Source organism: Pseudoliparis swirei, chromosome 8 (assembly GCF_029220125.1).
Source record: "Pseudoliparis swirei isolate HS2019 ecotype Mariana Trench chromosome 8, NWPU_hadal_v1, whole genome shotgun sequence".
NCBI classification, from domain to species: domain Eukaryota; kingdom Metazoa; phylum Chordata; class Actinopteri; order Perciformes; family Liparidae; genus Pseudoliparis; species Pseudoliparis swirei.
The window spans coordinates 9,095,002-9,118,732 of record NC_079395.1 but is presented as its reverse complement, the minus strand read 5'-3'; the positions used below and the strand labels follow the sequence as shown (position 1 = coordinate 9,118,732).

Below are 23,731 nucleotides of genomic sequence, written 5' to 3'. Positions count from 1 at the left end.
GTGGTGTGGGTTCACTGTACTCCTGAGTAATCCGAGCACAGATTCCCATCAAATACTGCTCAGCACGAAATAACCGTTAAACAAGACGGCCTTATCGCCCTCCTGCAGGTAGTCTCTTTAATTAACTGCGCTGCGTAAACTCCGCTCATCAGACCCTCGAACTTGGAGGGCTTTAAGACCCAGCGGAGGTGCAGTAGTGAACATCTGTCCCCGCGGTCTCCACAGTATGAATAGCGCCTGGGCTCGAGTCTGTCGACACACAGGCAGCAGCAGGCGGACCGGCTCGGCTCGGGCGGAGTGGAGTGGATCCGGGATGCGGACAGATGTCGCTGGACGATGAGAGAAAGTGGAGTCCGACGCACTGAGCGATAAGACCGCGCGCTACAAGATGAAGACACCTATGGTAAAGGTCTCTGCCGTGCAGCATATGCAGTTGTTTGGTTTTCTCTTTTTATATCCAGTATTGTTGGGTGAAGTGCACTTCAGTGGCCGTGACGCTGCTGTGTGCACTGTGTGGGATCAAACGATTAGGATCTGGACAATGGGCATCCAGCTGGGCGCTCCGTTTGGCTCTAAGCTCCGGCTTTTATTGTAATAAACACTCCAGCATGGAGCCCAGCGCGCGCGCTGTTATCCTTTTCCTGCAGTTGCAATCTTTTTTTTAAAAGAAAGTGCATTATGTTTTTGTTGTTGCTTTGTAATGTATTGTATTAATGCATGTTGCGAAATAGTAAACAAATTGATGCACACAATTAAAACAAAACGAATACAAAGTCTCACTGGCTGCTTATCTTATGCATTTGTGATATAATAGTTATTCATCCCCTGGAAGCTAAAACTGAAGCACCTTTTCACTCACAAGGTCAAGATATTGAACTTGTGCTCCTGTAAATTAAGTAAAGATGATCACTAACAGCCTGCGGCACATTGTCGATGATCCCTCACATCGAGCCGCCAACAGCATTTTGTGTTTCTGGTTTTATTTGTTGTTGAAGTTTTGGTCGCAAGTGACATGACATCCAGGAAGTTGGGGTGGTGTTGGGTTGATGATGATGATGATGATGATGATTCATACTGCCATACTCAGTCCGCTGCAACTGGAATAACTCGGCAGCATCTGTTTGTGTCTTTGTGTCAGCGCCATGGGATCGCCGTGCTCCTCGTGCTCCTCCTGTGCGCGAGCTTGTTCCTCGTGTACAACGGCAGCTTCAACGGCGCTTCCAGGGACGCCAACGACACGCACGTCCGACAGCACGAACAGCTGCGGCGGCCCACTGAAGCCTCCGTCAGGGTGGCCAAGCCTCAACCCCCGGTCCTCCAGGGATACAGTGGCATCATCGACCATAAGGTTAGCAGATGTGTTGGTGTGCGTCTCCCGTAAAGTAGGCAGCAGGCGGGTGAAGGGCTCCACGTGCGTGTCTAAGTCGCTGCAGAGCTGGCACCAAAGTGAAGCCAGTTTTACTTTCAGCCCGTAGATACTCATTTGTGCAGCGCATTCTCTCTCTCTCTCTCTCTCTCTCTCTCTCTCTCACAGCTCTTTCGTGAGAGTCTCAACCCTCTTGTCATTTATCACAATTTTCTCCAGCCCGGTGTTGCGCCACACTCAATACCCACCTGTCGTTACTAATAACAGTTTAGGCTCCAGATGAAATCCCAGGCTGCATTCTTGCGCTCTAATTGCTAAGCCCAGGAGACGTGCAGCGAGGTGAACCCTGACGTCACAGCAGGGGTTTATTGACTTGCATCTATTTGCCAAGCCAGGAGAAAACAATCAATGTGAGTACCGGGGTGGGTGAGGTGCTGCGAGTAAAGGCTTTTTTTAGGCAAACGTACAAGATGGCGTGCTTCTCTGCAGGCAATTTGGTTGATGGGGTGTTGGGCGGTTTGTGTAACGGTCTGCTCCACTGAGCCAAATGAGAAATGCAACAGTTCTCCTACTATTGGATTTGAGATGTTTTAGATTGAAAGAAATGGACAGTTTTGGGCAGACTCAGAGACAGATTATGAGACAATGAGCCCCGGACTAATAGAGACACGATGTGAAGCAGATGTTCGTCTCTTTGTCTCTTCTCTTGTAGTTTGGTGTGACTCTTTGTCATCCCCTCATGTCAGTGTGTACTTGTTTTGCATCTCTCTGCTCCCATTTAGCATTTCTTTAGATTTGCTTTGCATCTCTAGTATTTCTGTGTGTCTTTGTTGTGGTTTTGTTTTGTTTTACTTCATTGTCCCTCTCCCTGGGTTTGTTTGGTATCTTTCTGTAGTACTGAGGTATCTCTTTGGAGTAGTTCGGCTTTACCGTCATCATTTTGGTGTTTTTAATGAGTTGTTATGTCTTTCTTTGTAGTCAATTTGTTTCTTTTTCTCCCCTCGATAGTCTTTTGTGTCTCCTTTTTGTAGTTTTTGTGCATCCCTGGAATAATTGTGGAACTGGTAGCAATTTAGTTTTTCCTTTCTGGAGCTGTTTTTATTGTTATTTTTTTGCATTGATTATGTAATGCAAACAGTTATAACCTGGGGGCCCAGGAGTCAGAGGTCAGGGCCCTCTGGTTTATTCAGTAATCCATCGATGGCAGGACTAATAACATTTTTAATGGCAGGGCATATGAAAATGATATGTTTGCTGCTGAGTGCATGCTTTAAATCAATGAATATGAGTAATTTGACAGCCTCACTCCTGCTCAAGAGGCTGTTGCTGTGTGGAAAGACCAATAAGCAGCATGGACATATATCTGCTGGACAGATTTGGAAGTAAGCATTGTTTGTGAATGTCAGAAAAAGAAGCCTGCTTGGAGAGGAACTAATTAAACACCAGGGGCTTCTGAAGACTCACTTAATCTTGTGACAAAGTAATGCAGTTTGTGCAACATAAGGTGGAACTATTATTCAATAAAAGAAATCTCATTGGTGCAGAAAACAGCAAGTGTGGAAACCACTTATGTTGATGAGTTTCCTCTGGAGAAATGCCGTTCATTTTGAGCATCAGTTTGGCATTTCAACATCATTTTGGGGATATCACTGAAGGGCACAAGCCGTCAGAAAATTCACTGCTCCATTTACTTTAATATGTGTATATATTTCTAGAGTTGGGTTTTAGACCTTGTAAAGAGGATGCTTTTGGGAAGCACCCTGAAACGTTGTGTCTCGGCGCGGGTATCCAAACACACTGGTAGGCGCCATGTCATTTTATGTAGCAGCCATAAAGACTTGAAAAGACATATATGATCACCTTTTCTTTAAAAAAAATTATGAAAAAATATCCCGTGCTTTTATTTTGAAGGTAATATTTTCTGCAGTGGAAGGTCTTCTGTTCGCTTTCCTTCATGCTGCATTCACACACCAAAAGAGCGAACTCTCGGCGTTGCTTTACTCGCCAGGTTTAATTGTCGGACTATTTCTGATCATTAAGCTTCATTTCCGCTAGAAATGGCCACGGAGAGGGCGTGGCTTGCTACGACATAAAAAGTTCATTACCGCTTAGTCTACTGCACGGAAGAAATAACCACTAATATTTACATTTTGTGCAAGTCCTACAAACGGACCATTAAGCCTGGTGTCTGGGTTCTTAACATTAATATTATATATTATATATAATATTATCCGCCCATAAACTCTCAATGCTGACAAAAGCTTCACAAGCTTTCTTATTGAAATTCAGCATGTGCGGGATGGGCACATTTGTTGTGTTCTGCGTCATTCATCGTCTGGTGAAATGGCGCGTTAACCACCTCACGCATCGTATTGACTTTGTGATAGCTTTATCAGTTCTCCATTGTAATTCCTCAGACTCAGGTCTGTGTCACTCAGTCGTTACATGATGGTATAATTCAGATCTTGCTTTAGTGGACCTTTTATCTTTTGGGGGATCTGCTGTTGTCCCAATATACATGGCGGTGGTAATTCGAATCGATAGCGAAAGCATGCATCATCGATACGATGGCGCTGTTTTTTTCATTACAACTGCGTGGTGATACGGCCATTTCGCTTGACCTCTTCACCACCACCAACAACTTTCTTTTGTTCGAAAGTTGTCGGCGAACAGAAGCGGTGACTACATCCCTACCTATTCTTCCATGGTGTTAATAGGGTACAGCGGATGCAAATGGCGCTATTGGCTGAGTTGATAACGGAAGAAGAAGACGTAAATCGCCCGGCGTACAAATTCAATTTATCGTCTCTTTTCGACTTCGGGTCACGAGGAGGGAGGAGGCGGGCGGATCTCGAGCATGTGAGCGCAAGTCGATTCTAATCTAATTCAAGTTACATGCCGCGATAGTCGAATTATCAACTGGATCGGACCGAGCTATCCAGGGGTGTTAATCGGATAAATCGGACCCCATAGTCCGACTGCAAAAGTGTGTTTATCATGGAAACGGATAATTCGATTTCAGGTCCGACTAAGCTCAATAATTCGATTGCACCGCACTAAGTGGTACAGCTCAGACTGAAGCTGTCAGTGCTGCTTAATGTTTCAGTAATGTTACGCTACGGAGTAGATAATCATAAGAAGAAGTTAATCATTTATACTTGAATCGTTTTTGTAGATTACACTTTTGTTAAATTGTTTCTGAGCTCTTGTGGATACAAGCGTCAAATCAGCGAGCATGACTTCTTCTTCTCTCCCGGCCGCAGCTTGCTCAGTGTGTCTCATGTTTGATCCCCTGCCTCCTTAAGGATAACGTACATGCAACAAGTAGTTTAAATTGCTGGTTGGAGGCAGGTCTAAAATGGGTTAGATCCCGGTCGTGCTATCCAAGCTCGACAGTATTAGTTAGCCGCCCTCTCCCGTAGTCGGCGTTGAGCTACAGTCAGCTGATAGCTGTTCCCCGCGGTAACCGTGCAGCCGGATGGTTGGGTAACTGTTCGCAGGAGTAGTAAGTCTACACAGAAGCCCGCTGTGCACCAACCACTTCACGTTCGAACCAGTTTTCCTGCTCAGCGACACACCCGCTGAGGAACACACCCTGGTTATCGGAGCTCTATAGTCAGGAACGTGAAAATAGCGAAGCCACGGACCAGTTCGTGTGCCTCCGGGGCCAGAGCGGCGACGTGAGTCTTGTTTGAAGCTGCTGGCTAAGGATAGCGGAGATACAGTCAGATTGTAATACACGCGGTGGTAATGACGCGAGTCCCGTCGGAATCACTAAAATTAATGTGGAATCGGGTGTGCTTATGCCAAGACGTTGTCGGACAGCAGGGGTTTATTGACTTGCATCTATTTGCCAAGCCAGGAGAAAACAATCAATGTGAGTACCGGGGTGGGTGAGGTGCTGCGAGTAAAGGCTTTTTTTAGGCAAACGTACAAGATGGCGTGCTTCTCTGCAGGCAATTTGGTTGATGGGGTGTTGGGCGGTTTGTGTAACGGTCTGCTCCACTGAGCCAAATGAGAAATGCAACAGTTCTCCTACTATTGGATTTGAGATGTTTTAGATTGAAAGAAATGGACAGTTTTGGGCAGACTCAGAGACAGATTATGAGACAATGAGCCCCGGACTAATAGAGACACGATGTGAAGCAGATGTTCGTCTCTTTGTCTCTTCTCTTGTAGTTTGGTGTGACTCTTTGTCAAGCCCTCATGTCAGTGTGTACGTGTTTTGCATCTCTCTGCTCCCATTTAGCATTTCTTTAGATTTGCTTTGCATCTCTGTAGTATTTCTGTGTGTCTTTGTTCTGGTTTTGTTTTGTTTGACTTCATTGTCCCTCTCCCTGGGTTTGTTTGGTATCTTTCTGTAGTACTGAGGTGTCTCTTTGGAGTAGTTCGGCTTTACCGTCATCATTTTGGTGTTTTAAATTAGTTGTTATGTCTTTCTTTGTGGTCAATTTGTTTCTTTGTTTCCCCTCGATAGTCTTTTGTGACTCTTTTTTGTAGTTTTTGTGCATCCCTGGAATAATTGTGTAACTGGTAGCAATTTAGTTTTTCCTTTCTGGAGCTGTTTTTATTGTTATTTTTTTGCATTGATTATGTAATGCAAACAGTTACTTCAACCTGGGGCCCAGGAGTCAGAGGTCAGGGCCCTCTGGTTTATTCAGTAATCCATCGATGGCAGGACTAATAACATTTTTATTGGCAGAGCATATGAAAATGATATGTTTGCTGCTGAGTGCATGCTTTAAATCAATGAATATGAGTAATTTGACAGCCTCCTCCCTGCTCAAGAGGCTGTTGCTGTGTGGAAGAGACCAATAAGCAGCATGGACATATATCTGCTGGACAGATTTGGAAGTAAGCACATTGTTTGTGAATGTCAGAAAAAGAAGCCTGCTTGGGAAGGGAACTAAATTAAACACCAGGGGCTTTGAAGACTCACTTAATCTTGTGACAAAGTAATGCAGTTTGTGCAACATAAGGTGGAACTATTATTCAATAAAAGAAATCTCATTGGTGCAGAAAACAGCAAGTGTGGAAACCACTAATGTTGATGAGTTTCCTCTGGAGAAATGCCGTTCATTTTGAGCATCAGTTTGGTATTTCAACTAGGGCTGCAACTAACGATTATTTTGATAATCGATTAATCGGATAAAAAAACAAAATAACTTAAATTTTCAACCCTTGATTCAAAACAGGGTCCGTACGGTCATGGAAAACCTGGAAAAGTCATGGAATTTTTAAATAGCTATTAGCAGGCCTAGAAAAGTAATTGAAAAAAATAAAATCCCAAAATATTTGGAAAAGTAATGCACATTTGTTTTATTCACATTTTAATTTACACGGTATATATACGGTATGCTTTGGAATTCTCATTGTTAGTTTAAATACTACATCTTCTCACTTTGTCACGTATAGACAGAGTTTTCACAAAATGTTTAATCATGGAATTGTGGTTTAGTCATGGAAAGGTCCTGGAGATCCACTGGTCACCATGGTGATGAACCGTCACAAACAGACTGACAGCTTTCCTCTCCTGAGCAGTGGTCCCCATGTGGACCGGCCCCCTGAACAATATCAGAGACGCGTTCCGATTTATTATTTTTTTCACCTGGCCCGCTGCCGTTGAGATTACAGTGAGACGCGGAAAAAATGTGAAGTGGTGCTCTTCACAATAAAACATCTTTGATGGGACGTGTCGAGTCTCGGCCAATCAGCGTTCAGATGTCCACAGCGTTTGGGAAATTAGGTTAGCTTGAATGTTAGTCCGCTTGACTCCGCTACATCTGCTGCTGTCACGCTGCACGGTGTATCGATACTAACAAAGTACCCATACGTTAAAAACGATGTGATTTAGCATATTTTTTGAATCGATACTTCATTAAAAGAGCGCACGATCAGAGCTCACGCGCTGTTCCGCTCCGTTAAATGTTGTCTGCACGCGCAGCCACAGCGAGTAGCGCCGTGGCTTATCTCCGTTGCCTTTCTCCGTGGAAAAATATGTTCCGCTCTCCGCCACGGAATAAATAACCACGTTTTCTACGTTATACTCTTGTGGAAATGCCACACACGTCGTGACATGTAGCGCCCTGGTGTCTGGGGTCATAACGTCACCCGGAGGCGCACTTAGCTCCGTGAATGTCTCCGACTACGTGAATGAATTCCGCATCCAGCGCCACGTGAGCAGCAGCAGCCAATTAGATTCATCAACAGAGGAGCAGCTCAGCGCTGATTGGCTCTCACAACGCAGCGTTCCGTCTTTCCCTCCGCTCTGGTTTCTTCTGCGCCGCTCTGCGCTCAACTCAACTTTGTTTATACTCCGTGACCTATTGAGCGCCGTAATAATCGCGCGACACAACGAATCGATAATGAAATTCGTTGCCAACTATTTTAATAATCGATTTTTATCGATTTTATCGATTCGTTGTTGCAGCCCTAATTTCAACATCATTTTGGGGATATCACTGAAGGGCACAAGCCGTCAGAAAATTCACTGCTCCATTACTTTAATATGTGTATATATTTCTAGAAGTTGAGTTTTAGACCTTGTAAAAGAGGATGCTTTTGGGAAGCACCCTGAAACGTTGTGTCTCGAGCGCAGGTATCAAACACACTGGCGGGCGCCATGTCATTTTATGTAGCCCGCAAAGACTTGAAAGACATATGATCACCTTTTCTTTAAAAAAAATTAAGAAAAATATCCTGTGCTTTTATTTTGAAGGTAATATTTTCTGCAGTGGAAGGTCTTCTGTTCGCTTTCCTTCATGCTGCATTCACACCAAAAGAGACGCGAACTCTCGCGTTGCTTTACTCGCTTGAGTTTAATTGTCGGACTATTTCTGATCATTCGCTTCATTTCCGCTAGAAATGCCGGAGAGGGGGGCGTGGCTTATCGACATAAAAAGTTCATTACCGCCGTCTAACACGGAAGAAATAACCACTATTTTACATTTTGTGCAAGTCCCACAAACGGACCATTAAGCCCTGGTGTCTGGGTTCTTAACATTAATATTATATATTATATATAATATTATCCGCCCATAGCTCTCAATGCTGACAAAGCTTCACAAACTTTCTTCGGCCAAAATTCAGCATGCGCGGATAAGGCACATTTTTTGTGTTGCGTCATTCATGCGTCTGGTGGAAATGACGCGTTAACCACATACGCATCTGTGCATTGACTTTGTTTTAAAAAACATCCCCAGTTCTCCCATTATGAATTCCTCCAGACTCAGGTCTGTCAGTGGTACACTCAGACTGAAGTGAGTGCTGCTTAATGTTTTTTTCAGTATTTACCTACGAAAAGATAATCATAAGAAAAGTTAATGTTGTATACTTGAATCTTTTTTAATTACACTTTTTGTTAAATTAGTTTTGAGTTTGTGGATACAAGCTGCTCCTCAGACTTGTAATAATACATTTATTTATTTTATAAGGCGCCTTTCAAGGCACTCAAGGTCGCCGTACAACACACTAAAAACAGTTCAAGAATGGACACAATTAAAAAAGCAGAACAGTTAAAAAGCAGAACAGTTAACAAGTATAACAGTTAAAAAGCAGAACAGTTAGTGCAGCTTTGGTTGCCATAGATACAGTGAGTGAGCCATGAGCTACATTTTTTGTGGCGTTTTTTAAACTACTTCTTACTATACTTTTTTTATTTCATGCTTGTGCATGAAAGCACAGTTGAGTATTTTTTTAAAGTTTAAAGTTACTGAATAGTTATGTATGCTGTATTACCTTGTGTCCTTAACCCTTGCTTCATTTGATTTTGACCGAATCATACACCCTCCCCGCCTATGGTCATTTGACGATTCAATCAATGTTTCAGCCTCCTGTTACTTTATATTTACTAACATATTTTACCCTTTGGGTTCAATTTGATACCAGCAATTAAAACCTCAGAAAATTATTAGAATTAATATTGTTTTCCAAGCTTAGTGTGAGGCACTTTATGTTTGTTTGTTGACTACGAAAAGAACACCGACATTAAACATTGAATGGGGTTAAGATGCAATTTTTGGTTTATAATTGACTGTAAAACTGTAGTAGTACTGTGATATCCTTTACTATCTCGGGTTCAAACTGCAAAATCTTTCATTAAATCAATGTGAGAAGTTGAAAATGATCCTCGATTTGGGTCGCGGCTTGTCATTATGGGGTGATGCGTGGGTCCCAGCCAGACCAGTGGAGAGCCACCGCCCCAGACCAGTAGACAGCCACTGCCCCAGACCAGTGAAGAACCACTGTTAATGTAATCACGTAGCATTTGATCTTTGATACAGTAATGCGGGTTATAATAAATATAATAAAATGAGATGAATTTATTTTAGAATATTAGAGAAATGTGCTCATATACTGTATATTTTTTACATTTATATCAATGCATGTACAATATTCTTTACACTCGAATAAAGAATAATCAAATGCAAAGACAGTTATTTAACAATATGCTCGGGATTAGTTACAACCGGCCCTTTGAGGGCAGCCATGATGCTGATGTGGTCCTCGGTGAAAATGAGTTTGACCCCCCTGGTTTCTGCACGGAGCTTTAAAGGTTAAAATAGCTCTAATGATAATTGTGTTCACGCGGCCACGAGGGTCTTGACCTAAATCAACCATGATGTGTTAACATTCCTCTTCGTGCAGACGTCCAATGCAGTTTACTTACATTAATGGACCGGTGGGTACGGTTGCTGTCTCGAGATCTCAGTCATTGTGTCGGTACACAATTTTAATGTTGTGACTCTGTTTATGAGTAGCATGTGGAGGATGGACCTGGTGTGAGATAGAACATTGAAATCCAGTTAATATGTGTTGGGGTCAATATGCCAGAGGCTGTTTCATTTTTTCTTCTTAGTATCAGAATTATTGCACTGCTTTCCTTTTCAGAATTTGATCAGCGCACAAATAGATTTGAAAGGAGTCATTCATATTTTAGGACAGCTGAAGGCATCTGTTTTCTCACTGCCTGGAATGACAATATTCTGTGACAGTGAATGCTTTGATTTGATGAGGATTTGTCTGTAATGCGTCAGTAAACCCAGCTTTGGATGAGAATTGATTTCCCCCCCCTGACGGGAGCAGCCGAGCACCATGAGTAAACCACCAATTATTTTGTTCTCTCGGCAATAAACTTATTGACATTTTAGCGACAAGGGACATCAATTAGGACCACGGCTCCACTGAGCATCATTTATGCTTCTTCAAACCTACTATTATATCCCCTTTGACATTCAGCCTCGGCAAGCTGCAGTCAATACTTTATGATTTGAATGCACTTTGCGACTGTGGCATGTGGAAATGCATAATGCAGTTCAACCTTCAAATACTTAACATTCAGTTTTCTGAAGCATTTTGTTTGACAACATGGATTCACTTTCTCAGTAATATCCTGAAGTGAGAAAGTTATCGGCCTTTGATTCATATTTGTTCTCCTGCATTGCTGAATGATTGCTGCTTGGAAAGATTTCCACTGACAGGAACATTTGTCTTCTTCATCGTTGCCTGCTACCTTCTCTGCCATATTGATCTTTCCAAGATATCAGCTGGCTGGCGTGCAGGGTTCAGTGCCAGTCAGCCTTTGACCGTTCCACTTTATCTTCCTCCACAGTATTAAACTCATCACAACCCAGAAAACATTTTGGGGCCTTTAAGTTTTCTGACGACTTTTGGCCAAGATGCCGAAGCATTTGCCACATTTATTTTTCTCTCCATCAGGATATGAACTGAAATGTAACAGTTTTCTTTGTAAGTTTCAGGCATTATTTATGCCATCTGAAATCCATTGAAATCGTATGTACCAAGTATTTGTAATGGAATGTGTTTTGTTTGGGTCAGAATGAAGTGTAATTTTTTAAAATGTATATTTATTTCTTATTTATGGAGCAGCATGTGTTGCCCTGCTGTGAAGACTGTCGAAGGAGCGAGATAAGCACGTAAAGAAAGAAACTTGGGAAGGAGAAGAGAAGGGAAAGGAACTCTTGAAGAGTTCAGCTAAGAGAATAAGAGAAGTGGACAAAACCTAGAAAGGGTAAGGATGGAGAGATTAATAGAAGAGAATACAGGACCACGGAAAGGTTCAGCCAGCGAGAATGAGACAAGAGATGGAAGGAGGGAGAATATCAGAGAGGAAGAGAGAGTTAAATCCCAGAGGGTTTCCTTTCATATAGCAGGATCCTCAGTTTTATTTTCTCAGTGAGGAGGAAGAGAAGGACAGGAAATCACTCTCACCCGTCTCTGTGGAAGAGAGACGGAAGATTGCCTCTCTGACATCGCTATCACGCAGATTCCTAACTGTTATCATGTGAGACAGGGGGAGGCAAACTAATAGAGGAGGGTTTGATGCAGAAGAGTGGAGGGTCATCAAACCCTGATGACATGCTGGAAAGCCTTGAACCAGACACAAGATATTCTCACATGATTTGAGGTCGAACATTTGATTGTTAAAAGGAGAATAATACGGCATTTAGAGCGTTCAAAGAGCAGCAAACAAGTATTTGCTCTGTATAGACGGAGTGCAGTAATGTCGACCTGAGCAGAGGAAGATAACGCCCCACTTTTCTTTTGTTGCCGGTTGTCCTCACGACCTCGGCTCTGCACCGCTCTCATGAGACGGTTGCGTCTGATAACACCCGCCCAACCGACGGTGCTGTCCCAAAAGCGTCCCGCCCTGCAGTTCCTCCTCAGATCGACATCGGTAGCTCTGTCAGCACGTTTTTCCCGTTGTTTGCACTGCGCTGTCAGCGCCGTTGGCTCCGAGACACAATGAGAGGCAATGCAATGCTCCCCATCATGTATTATGCACTTTTAACAAACAAGACAACGAGTACTCCACTGATTTAGCATCTTTCTTTCTTTTGCACTCTGACATTATCAGAGTGCAAAATAAATAAATTATAAATTGATATAAACTGACCTTTACTGGGCTTTTGCTGCAGCTGCTGATGTGTTGCACAACAACAAGTGATTTGAATTTCTCGTTGTTGTTCTCTACTTTCTATTTCAGATTTTCATCATTCATCTTTGACCATTACCCGTTTAAATATTTGTGAGGTCCTTTGATATGATGCATCATTTCAGATTTTCACAACTTTCAATATGTTGTGCTTGCATTACGATCGTTGCTCTTGTACAGGAGGTAATGTTTACCAGGTTCATCATCTCTGCAAGTCGGAGTTTACCAAACAGGAATATCTTTAGTTTTATTTGACAAATTGCAAATTTGATCTGATGATGGCGCATGAAGAAAAGTCACCAATGTCTTGACGTTTCATCCTCTGTGCAAATTCATTTGGTAGATATTGAGATATTTCACAAAATTTTGTGAAGATGTTGACTTACTTGCAGCTCTTGTTTAAAGTCGGACGTTAAAACGTGCTATGTCAACAAGTCACGGTCAAAATAGTTATTTACCCAGCTCAAAGCTAACGGGATAGATCGGTGGCCTCAAGAATTACAATCTGTATCACGACCTGCCAGAGCGCCACATTACAGCAGCAGCATGTCATTTCTGTCCGAACATGTCGCATCAATGAAAGACATCTCCAGCGCTGGCTTATGTGAAGCAGATGAGGTCTAATGACACTATATCATCGGACATAAGTTCGCTGTTTGGTGAAGCATCTGCATCAACTTCAGAATCTATCATCGCTGTCACAATTCACTAAATGGGAGGTTCAAACAAGTATCCAGTTGCTGAATTTCATCGTCCATATTCTCAATCTCTCAGCATTTGTTTTTTACATTGGTATCTGAACACATCCGATCTATCAACGATCTGACACACCACCACATATTCAAGCTCCAGTGCAATGTCGCATGTCGGATTTGGACTTTGAACAGCCTAAACTTGTTATTGAATACTGGACCGTCAGTGCATGAATACACTTTAGAAACACATTATCTTTTGATCTGGCTACATATTGTTTTGCACTACAGGTACCCTTTAACCAAAGTTTGTATGATTCCACTTTCAGAAACCATAAATGTTTGTCCCAAATTCCATGACAATAATTGAGGCAACTAATAAAATATAGAAACATCTCGATCAATCTCGTAGAAAAAATTACCTAATGTTTATATGTACAATATATATAAATAAATAAAAAACTTTGTTCCCGGAAAAGCAAACTCAGAAACAGTTGCAGGGATCAGAGACTGAGTCGAGAGCGGAGATATGTGCAGGTTTTCTCAGTGCTAGTTTTGTAGATGAACTCTCACCAGTGGATTAGTCTGCGGTGGTGGAGTGATGGCCAGTTGACGAGAGAGTACAGTGCTGAAAGGAGCACCGCCGACCAAGCAGATGGCAGTATGGGAGACGACATCTCGTTTATTGAGAAGATTTGTGGAGGCGGACCTGCAGATAGCGTCACCATCGTCTACGATATTGAAGTTGAAGTCCTTCAAAACCTCACTGAAATGAAAATACAAGTATCATCAGCGCAATTTACTTAAAATATAAAAAGTAGATGTTCAATGTTATGCTCCTTCATTTACTGTTGAGTATTTTAATCTACAGCAATGCATCTTATTCTATAAGATCATGCCATATTTGTAGCGTCGCTGTCCTGTGAGAATTTATCTCCAATGACATCAGAAAAACAGATGTGTTTAGCTTTGTGACAATTAATGTTTCCTACTGATCCAAGATGTTTTAAGAGTAGTTCACCGAGGTTAAGAGGGAGGAGAATTTGTAAAATCAACATATCTGGAGATACGTGGTTTTCAATGGACAGGAAAAGGATAACAAAAACTACAAAAGCTGTCAAATAAGTGTAGAGCATTAGCTGCGTGAACTTTGGTATGTGAGGTCGGCCTTTGTGTTTTTACCATTCACGCAAACTTCATGTAACATTGGCTCAAGATAGCTACTATTTTTATTCTCCTTTTGGACTAAGAGAGGAGGATGGTGGTTTTGTTATGCCACAGTGGTCCCAATTGGGGTATAGTCTTGGATTTTAACTTATCTTCAGTGCATTATGCTTCCGCCAAACATAACACAGCTTCAGGCACTTTCCAATGCAGGCCTGGAAAGCAATTATGGATGAATAGTGAGATGGGGAGGAGGGCGCTGCCTCTCGATAAGGATTCCCTCGACGGAGCAATCTCACACAATGTGCCTTTTGGCATTCTTTGGTGAGGAAATCACTGGCGAAGTCATACATTTTCAACATAAAGGAAGTGGAGGGAAATGTCTTGAGACTTGTGTCATGTGCTGAATGGTGATTCCATGCCTCTGCATGTTTTAACCTTTGGTGCTCGGTAAGCTGTAGCCTGTGGGGCACTCTTCGTATATGGTCCCCGAGAGACCTTTAAAGGATCTGAAAAGGTTAAACTATGATAAATGGACGGTACCTTTTGGCACAACATCAGGAGATAGATGATGAGGCGCCGCCGGCATCCGCGTCGTTGAAGGCAAATGCAAAGAGACGGCTTGCAGGAAGCATCGCAATAAAACCCAATTCCTCTGCTGCTCCTTCTTCTCAGTCCGCACTTTGGACGTGATTAATGAGCATGTCTTACAAGGTGAGTGAGGATTGAACAAACTGTAACTTACATTTTGGCATCATCTTTTTCTGTATGCCCCTCAACCCCCACTGATTAGAAACATATTGGATACCAAGGTTACAGAGGCCTGGGGTTTGCCCAAACAATGAGCTGCTTGGGAAAATAAAAGAGCAAAGGATGAGCTGAGTTACAGTTGTCAATGTTTTCTTGTAAACAAGAAATTACTGAACAAAAGACTTGATTGTGTTTTGCTGATTCGACGCTAAATTGTTGCCTTCAGTCTAAACGATCCCGATAACAGAGCGCACTTTGATGGATGTGCATTCTTTCACGAGGAGACAGTGTCATGGTTTTTCATCGGAGATTCTTTGGTCTCCTGCTCTCACTGATGAGACGACTGATTACACCATCACTGGTGTTGAGGACTAAGCATTTTTTACTGGACATTATAAGGAGCTGCTTCCACCTCCCCTTCCTTTCTCTCTGCTGGAAGGACTCCACTTGAATTCAGGTTATATCAACAGCAGGGTGTTTCATGGGACCCCAATTCTCTGTAGTGTAAAACAGGTACTGTAGATACTTCATACTCTCTCGGAGTAATTTCATATGACGCGTCGACTCCTGCACTGGAAAAGTCTAAATCTACATCCAAACGAAGAGAGCATCTGAATAAAAGAGTGTGAATAACAAAAGCAGATGCTCGAGGGCTCACTGAATGCTTTAATGAGTACGAACATTATCTGAATCGTAATCTTTCGGCCTTTGTAGTCGTCTGATCTCAACCCAGTCTGACACCTATGGGAGATAATGGTGTGACGTGTTTGACAGCACCATCACTAGAACACCAGATGAGGGAATCTGTGTGGAAGGAATAGTGTTCAGAGACTTACTGATTCTTTGCCCAGGAGAAGTTAAGCCGGAGGCTCGCAGTCGCTTGACAACATTACTGATACCCCATTTACCTGTTGCCACTTTGCACGTCTTGGGTGGATCAGGTGGCAATCTGGTCTCGATCAAGCAAAGTGTGATAGCAGGTTAAGTAAAACGGACACATTTGGCTGAGTCGCCGGTTAACAGTCACTCATTAAACTGAAAGACCTGTTGGCCTGAAGTGGTTGTGATGCTGTCAGATTTCTGTATAAATTGAGTCTGCTGTTTGAAAATCAATTATGCCAACTGAATATGCAACGACCAGACATCTTGCTGCCGGGAACAGTTTGAATTCCATGTTTAAAGTTGTCTAACTCATCTCGATGTTTGGGGCAAAACATCCCTTCAGTTGCCATGTCGGCTGCAAAGTGGTTTATTAAATTTAATCGGGTGAAATCTCCAGATAAATGTCTAGATATTTGGATGCAAGACAATAATGCAAGGTGTAAAGGCAGTCTTTTAGGCCAGATGTTGATGTGTCTGTCTCACACATTGTCCTCCTCAAGTGCAACAATGTCAGTAAGGAACTTTAGAAGTAGCCTCTCACAGGGACTCTCCTATGTGAGAGCTCATGTGTGTGAATGACGGTGTATTAAACTGCACCTGGATGTAATCAGGAGGATGGAAGCTTTAAATGTGCTGTGAAGGTGGAGAGGAGAAATATTCCCACGTTAATGTCATCCAGACAGTTTATTAATTACAGTCTGGGTTGTGTACAATAAACAACTTCGAAAAGATGAAATTCACTGATCGCATTATTATCATCATTTCTTTTCAGATTTTCTTCAGATAAATTATTTTGGCCACAATAATCCTGTTGTGAAAATCTAGTATGTTGACACCCTATTTCAAGCATATTCCTTATTATGAAGTGCCAGGTCAGATATAATGGAGCTTTATGAAAAAAACATTTCCAGTTGTAACGGCGAGTTGGATGTTGACATTATTTACAATTTGAAATGTGGCGGAAAATTACATTAAATTAGATTGTATTTTTTGTTATAAAATTTATAATCTGTGTGTTGAAAAACATTTTTAATCATTATTTTATTTTATTACATATTAAATCTGTCATTTGGGCATAACAGATGGGTCTAAATACTACAATAAACATAAGCCCTGGCAGCCGTTGCTATGGAGAAGTAGTAAGTTGGAGGTCGTGAATAAGAGCGTTAGCAATTTAAAAATGCTCCGCTGTTGAATTTGTGAGCAAAACGCAGCGTTATAGTTTGTGAATACATTTAACATTGACCCAGAAGTTGATTTAATCTGCATGGTTTGTCGGTTTTCTCAACATCATCATCCTTAGCTTCCACTCGCTGTCGGCTGCACGCAGTTTAACATTTGCTCTTTAGACGCTTCCTCACAACTCAGGGAGTCGAATTATATGCAGGCAGACTTGTGCCTTTTAAATTTTTATCAACGTTCATGTTGTTGTTCGTCTTTCGAACTGAAGATCTGAATAGGAGAATTTAATATTGATTTAATGTCGTAGAAGGGCTGTGATTGGCGTAACATTGTTCATGGGAATAATGAATGGGGCATGTTTGTAGAAAAATTAAAAAAAGTACTCTATTTAAAGTTGCAGTGAAGCAACAACAAGACACACAAAAATAAATCCAGGTTGAATTGACAAAACATAGTCCGATAAGAATAAACTCATTCCAGTCGTCTCCGATGCTTCTCTGGTGTTCTAAAAAAAGATTAGGAGATGAATTTGGATACTTTACACATACAGTAACACAAAATACTTTGTTACAGTTATTACTGTTCTTAACATAATAATGTGTCACCTAAGAACATATTGTTAGTGAGTCCTTGTTCTGTCTTCTGTTATGCTTCTGCAAATCTTTAATCAATCTGCACTGAAAAAAAAATACAACAAACAGATAAACTAGAGCCCCAGAGCTTCTTTGTAGAATCAATTCTTTGAGATAATAAACTCAATATCAAGTGTAATGTGTGTTCATTACGAGCCGGACGGTTGTTTTTAAAAACAGGTTGCTCGAACTTCTTTGTCATGAAATGAAATAAATTCATTATTTGCCAAAACAATCTGAGGGGGATTCACTTTGTATTCCTGGAGGAACTCCTTTAAAACTTCTGCCTCTTCTCAAACTGCTGTTATTGGCAGCTGAGATAAACAAAGGGAGCTGTGAGTGACGTTGCTTCGGCGCTCGTCATCACTATGTTGTTTCAGTCTAAGCGTCTGCTTGGGTTAATGGAAGTGGCCCCTAAATACTTTATGTCCTCCACCTCGTTGGTGATGCTTTGAAACACAACAAAGTTCAAAACTTAACACTGAGCTGGGAAGAAGGGTTTGGGAATTTTAAAAATACGCATTTTTACAGTGAAGTGCAAAGATTAAAAAGACATCTGGCTCACAATATGACCCGAAATAAACAGATGCAGGCACTTATTCCAGAAATGCAAAAGAGTGTCTTATGAGCCTAAAATGACTCCAGTTCCTCTGCTCGTAATCAGTGTTAATTCCGTCCTCCATCATCATTTCATTAATAATGCAACAAAAGCCTTGATGATGATGATGATGATAGCATCAGATGCTCAGCTAATAACTGAAAGGAAAGCTATCAGCTGCAAAGACGTTAATATCAGGTTTAATGCTTACTTAACTTAAGCTGCAGAGCCGAAGTGTAACTTAATTATTTTATTTTCATGCTACTTTAAAACTTCTACTCCACTAAATCGATCTGACAGGTGTGAAGCGTAGTAGCTTTTGAGATAAAAAAATTAGATATGTGTTTGAAAATACAACGCTAGCTTGTTTAAATGTGTCTATCTGGGATCTTGAGTCATTTGTTTGATTCTCAACAAGGAAGTAGTATACAACATTTCACGTATAGGATTAAAGATTTGAGAACGGTTCAAATAATCAACAGAGATCTGTGAGGCTAAGCTTTCTTATTTTCTACTCAATTAATCCTCCTTCAACTCTATCTTGGGCCAGACCCCATGTTGAGGACCACTAAATTAAACTACTTAATGATATATTAAGTAATAGTTTAAATTCAGGAGATACAATGTTGTAAAATGCTTAAACTTTGATCGGTATCAGTGGGTACGGAAAGTATTCAGACCCCTTTAAAATGATATTTCAGTTTTTCTTTTTTAAGAAGTTTGCAAAAATTTCTACATTTCTGTTTTTTTCATCAAGATGGGGTGCCGAGTGTACAATGACAAATAAGATTTCCTTTTTTTTTTGGCAAATAGCTGCAATGAAACAAAGAGAGAAAAAGGTCAAGGGGTCTGAATACTTTCCGTACCCTCTGTATATCTCATAATAACTTTTTCCGCAAAACGAGCGCTTCTGCTTTGATACTTTGGTGCATTTTGCTGATAATGCTTATTTTACTTTTAAATGCAAGCCTTTTATATTGTTGTGTTGGTAGTTTATACTGAAGTAAATAATGGGAGTACTGTGCGTCGCTCACCTTTCCTTCAGTGTGCAGCAGCATGAAAAATGCCGATTGGAACTCATTAGAAGATAAAATGTTGTGAGAGAGACAGAAGGCTGTTAGCATGCATGCGCACATTGTTTGTGCTTTTATGAATTCCTGCCAGGCAGAATACTCCCAGGATTAGACTAATGAGCCCGGTGTTTGTGGGGGAGTCTCATCACCTTGGTGAGAAAACGAGAAAACAACCTCCAAACAGCCATTTGCTCATCTGAGGAATGATGTCTCTCATTGTGAATATAAACCTGTGTGAACGTAACGCCCATTTGAATGTTCCCGATCATCAGTCTGGTTATTATAACATCTCCGGTGTGCAGCCATGAAGGAAATGAAAAGGCATTACCCCGGCAATAAACAATAACGATGTGATTCATTTCATTAGTGTTTTCTTTTTAAAAGTCAGAGTTTGTGGGAATGCAATTGGAGAAAGAAACCATCAGAAATCAAATTGCTACATTCTGTAAGTAAAAGTATTGTCAACATAATGTACTTAAAGTATTAAAGGTAAAAAAAACATTTTGCAGAAAAATGCCCCATCTGACTGATACTTATATATGGCATTATGAAATTGTTAATCCAGATGCATCAATGTGTCTAAACTGAATGTCACAGTTGTAGCTGGTGGAGGTGAAGTTATTTTCGCAGGATAATCATGAATATCCTCACAAATGGGGGAAAAAGTGGTCGAGCTTCCAGTCATGGTCGAGAAGGGGAAATGGAGCCTGATTATAGGCAGAGTTTGGCTGTTTTGAAGTGGGGTTGTGAGAGGTGCTTATCCATATTAAGTGTATGGCCTACAGTAGCCATGCACTGCAGTGGACATATTGGAGCCCCTAAAAGAAAGTCCCACTCAAATGAATTAATATCAATTCAAGTGTATGCTCTATGAGGAATATTATCCCCAAGTGCAACTGTCCTGAAATGGGCACTTATCTATATAAAAAGTATAGACAGATTTCTCTTTCAGTCCCAAAATAAAGGTTCTGTCTGACGGAAAGAAAAAAGCAGTGGAAATATTATAAATGTAGCGCACACATAAACTGATTTTGATAGACAGATGTTTAGACAGGAATTATCATTAAAGAAATGATTTGTATTTATCTAACATTGTTTTTTTTTCACTTAAAAGGATATTCACTTAACCATTGTGTTGCCTTAGGGTCATTTTGACCTCCTTAAATTACACACCCCCTCCCCCTTGGGTCATTTTGGACTGATTCAATGTTTAACCCTCCCTTACCTTTATATTTATATTTATATTTACCTTTTTTTCAATTTTTTTCCCAGCAATTAAAAAAAGAAATTAAAAAAATTATTATTATGTTTTTTTTTTTTTTGTGTTTGGTTTTTTATGTTGTTTGTTTGTTCACCTGAAGAATACGATATAAACATTGAAATGGGTCAAAATTAAATAAAAAAGGGGAGGGAGGAGGTTGATTCGGGTCAAAATGACCCTAAAGCAACACAAGGGTTAATAAAAGAAGATGTTTTCTATCTGTGATACAAATATGTGCTCTTAAATAAATGTAATGTAAAGTGATTGTAGATTATGTATTTGTGACATTTTGAGAGTTTCAGGCATACATTGATGATTATGAGGATAATATCAAGAACCGCAGTTAATTAGGAGAGGATAATCCTGTCATGGCATTTTCACATCGCCTCATGCCTTGCCCCGACTTCACGATGCCACAAATCAAAAGATTAAGAAAACACTGATTGAATCTGTAACGCTGTATTGTATTTTATAAGCTTATCATGGTTTTATAAAATCTTCTTCAATAGTCAGTCAAGTAAACAGTTACTGTCAATAAAGGCAGAGGAGTACACATACAATAATTCCCTCTGAAGGGTCGTAGAGCGTCGTATAAAGGGCTGTACAACTCTCCAGTACGTGAGTACATGTAATAAGTTACTTCCCACCGCTGACGTACGATAGACACGAGCACAAAGAGATTAGAAAACTCTCTGGCGTGTCCTGTTTGACAATATGGAATCAGCAGCCTCCCAGGAGGTTGTACTTCATGAAGAGTGTTGTCACTGGCAGCTGGCGTTCTAAACACACACACACACACACACACACACACACACACACACTCTGTCTCTCATCATCCTCTGTTCCAGAACACAATGGACTAACTCCAACTAGAACATTCAGCATTGAAGATGTTTTCAGAGGGAAGCAGAGCGTTCCTCCGCATTGGTACTGGAGCATTGGAGATGTTTAAATGATGTCTTTTTTTGTTATTTTGCATATATTATAGAACATGACCGTAATTGCTCCTCTGGGAATTGTCTCGATGGGATTTATTGAACTTCCACTTCAAGATTTAGCAGCCGGTCTCCAGTCTGGAAGAAGAAGTTTCTTGCGTTGGTGTGAAATTGCCTGTTTGCCCTTGTTCACAAATAACAAACTTGTCATCTCGAGTTTGACAGTTAACAGTTCGCCTGCGTTCCATATTCAAATGTCCTCCCGCTGTCGCTCATTGTGCAAATATTCTACTTCCCGCTCGGATTATTCTGCACCTTTTTATCTTTCAGTTTCACGTTCAACGCTTCATATCTCGTGTCGGAAAGCGACTTTTGCAGTTCAGGGTTGGACGTGATGCGAGCGTGAAATAGTGGCTCACACCTGGTGCTCGCTCCTCGGAGCCATTACCCTCACCAGACCTCTCTGAACCAGATCATCTTCCCGTTATCGATTCACTCGACTGCTCACCGCTGTGCGATCACCACCACCCTTCATCCCCGACAACTGATCTGAGAGGATAAGGGGAAAAAGGCGCCTGCCACATCAATAAACGGTGACCACGAGTTCGCTTGTGAAAAATGTGAAATGTTCCCCGAATGCAGAACCGCCAGGTGTCTGGACGCGCTCGGGAGGAGAAATCCTGCCGGTGTTTTCATGATGTTTTGGAGGCGACAGCTCCGCATAATGACCTTATCAGACGTCATGGCTTCAATGCGTCTGCGAAGCCAGTGTGCTTTTCTAACTTTTCAGCCATCAAAAGATGCCCCTGAAATCCCCCTCATTTCTCTCTGAAGGCCCTGTCCCAGTTGTGTTGGTCTCCAAAGTGTTTCTTTTTCTGACAGCCGCTCCTTTTTCTTGCTCCTCTTTTTCATCTTTCATATTGCCTTTCATTTTCCTCCCTTCCTCTGCCCCCTTCTGTTTGCCACGTCCTCCCCCTCTATCTCTCTCTTTGTCTTTTTGCCTGCCTCTCTCTTCCTAATGTCCTTCTGTCATTTCCCCTTGCCTTTTTCCCTCCTCCATCTTCTCCACCTACCACCCACTGTGAGATTTCAGAGCCCAGAGAAAGTGAGAGACGCTTTGGCCTGGCAAATTGCACCTCGTGTTTTGTGTTCACGCCAAGGCCACCGCTCCGACAGGAACGTGTCTGTGTGTGGTCCTCACAACTGTAGCTCTCTGGGTGGAGGTTCTGGGGACAGACGGTGGCTGCACCATTGTACATTCTGCACCAGTGGCTTACAGGCTGATACGGAGCCAATTAATCCTTGTGTTGCCTTTGGGTCATTTTGACCCGATTCAATGTTTCACCCTCCTGTTACCTTTATATTTACTAACATATTTTACCCTTTGGGTTCAATTTGACGCCAGCAATTAAAACCTCCAGAAAATTATTAGAATTAATATTGTTTTCCAAGTTTAAGTGTGAGGCACTTTATGTTTGTTTGTTGACTACCGAAAGAACACCGACATTAAACATTGAATGGGGTCAAATTAATCCTAAGGCGGTGGGAGGGTGTAATATTGATTCGGGTCAAAATGACCCGAAGGCAACACAAAGGTTAAGGCAAAGGAGTGTGGCTCGTAACGAGGAGCAGCCCGATTGTCTGCACACTCCCTCTAGTCTGGCACTTCAAGCTGCCTGGGGTCTCTCCAGCAGCTCATACGAAGAGAAACTCGCTGCAAGTGTTTCTCCTCTTCGGGTCAAACTTACCAGGCGAGTTGAGGAGGAGGAAGAGGAGGTGGAGGTTTACGTTTTATCTGGGAGAAAATGGGAGAAGCTTTTCACCTTCTCGGGGCAGGTGGTGAGGACAGTTGAGGTTTAATGACACAGAGTTCTGCCCTCGGGGCCGAGTCGTGCCGTCCGTCTGGCTCATGATCTGCAGAAGTATCTGCTGTTTGGGACCTTTTAGGTCGGCCAGCGGAGTGGACTGTGAGACACAACCGAGTGTGGATTCAGTGTGGGTGGACACGCAGCAACACCTGGATACTGAATACAAAAATGTTGCCCAGTGTAGTACAAGTTTGAGATTTTCTTTTCACAGAAATGATGCTCCGACTTTGTGGTCAACTCTGAGGAGAGAAAGTGAGTTCTGGGATTGTTCTAGATTCTGTCTGTGGTGCTGTGTCCACCTCCTGCAGACAGGATCCCGACATGTTTCAGCTTGTGACCGCTTCATATGAAGCAAGCTCTTCTTGTGAGCTCTC

General features: G+C 41.7%; 1 protein-coding gene across 3 annotated transcripts in view; it reads left to right on the top strand.

Moving 5' to 3' along the window:
* Positions 1-304: 304 nt before the first annotated feature.
* The window catches only part of st6galnac5a (ST6 (alpha-N-acetyl-neuraminyl-2,3-beta-galactosyl-1,3)-N-acetylgalactosaminide alpha-2,6-sialyltransferase 5a), a 40,757-nt gene continuing 17,330 nt past the window's right edge, over positions 305-23,731 (top strand). Inside the window, exons 1-2 of one of the 3 annotated variants that reach the window (XM_056421132.1) lie at positions 305-403; positions 1,139-1,348. In XM_056421132.1, coding sequence (XP_056277107.1) covers positions 389-403; positions 1,139-1,348 — 225 coding nt within the window. In that variant the 5' untranslated portion in view covers positions 305-388. Of the gene's footprint in view, positions 410-1,114; positions 1,349-23,731 lie in introns of all 3 variants that reach the window. The other 2 variants (XM_056421130.1, XM_056421131.1) reach the window with 2 other exon arrangements.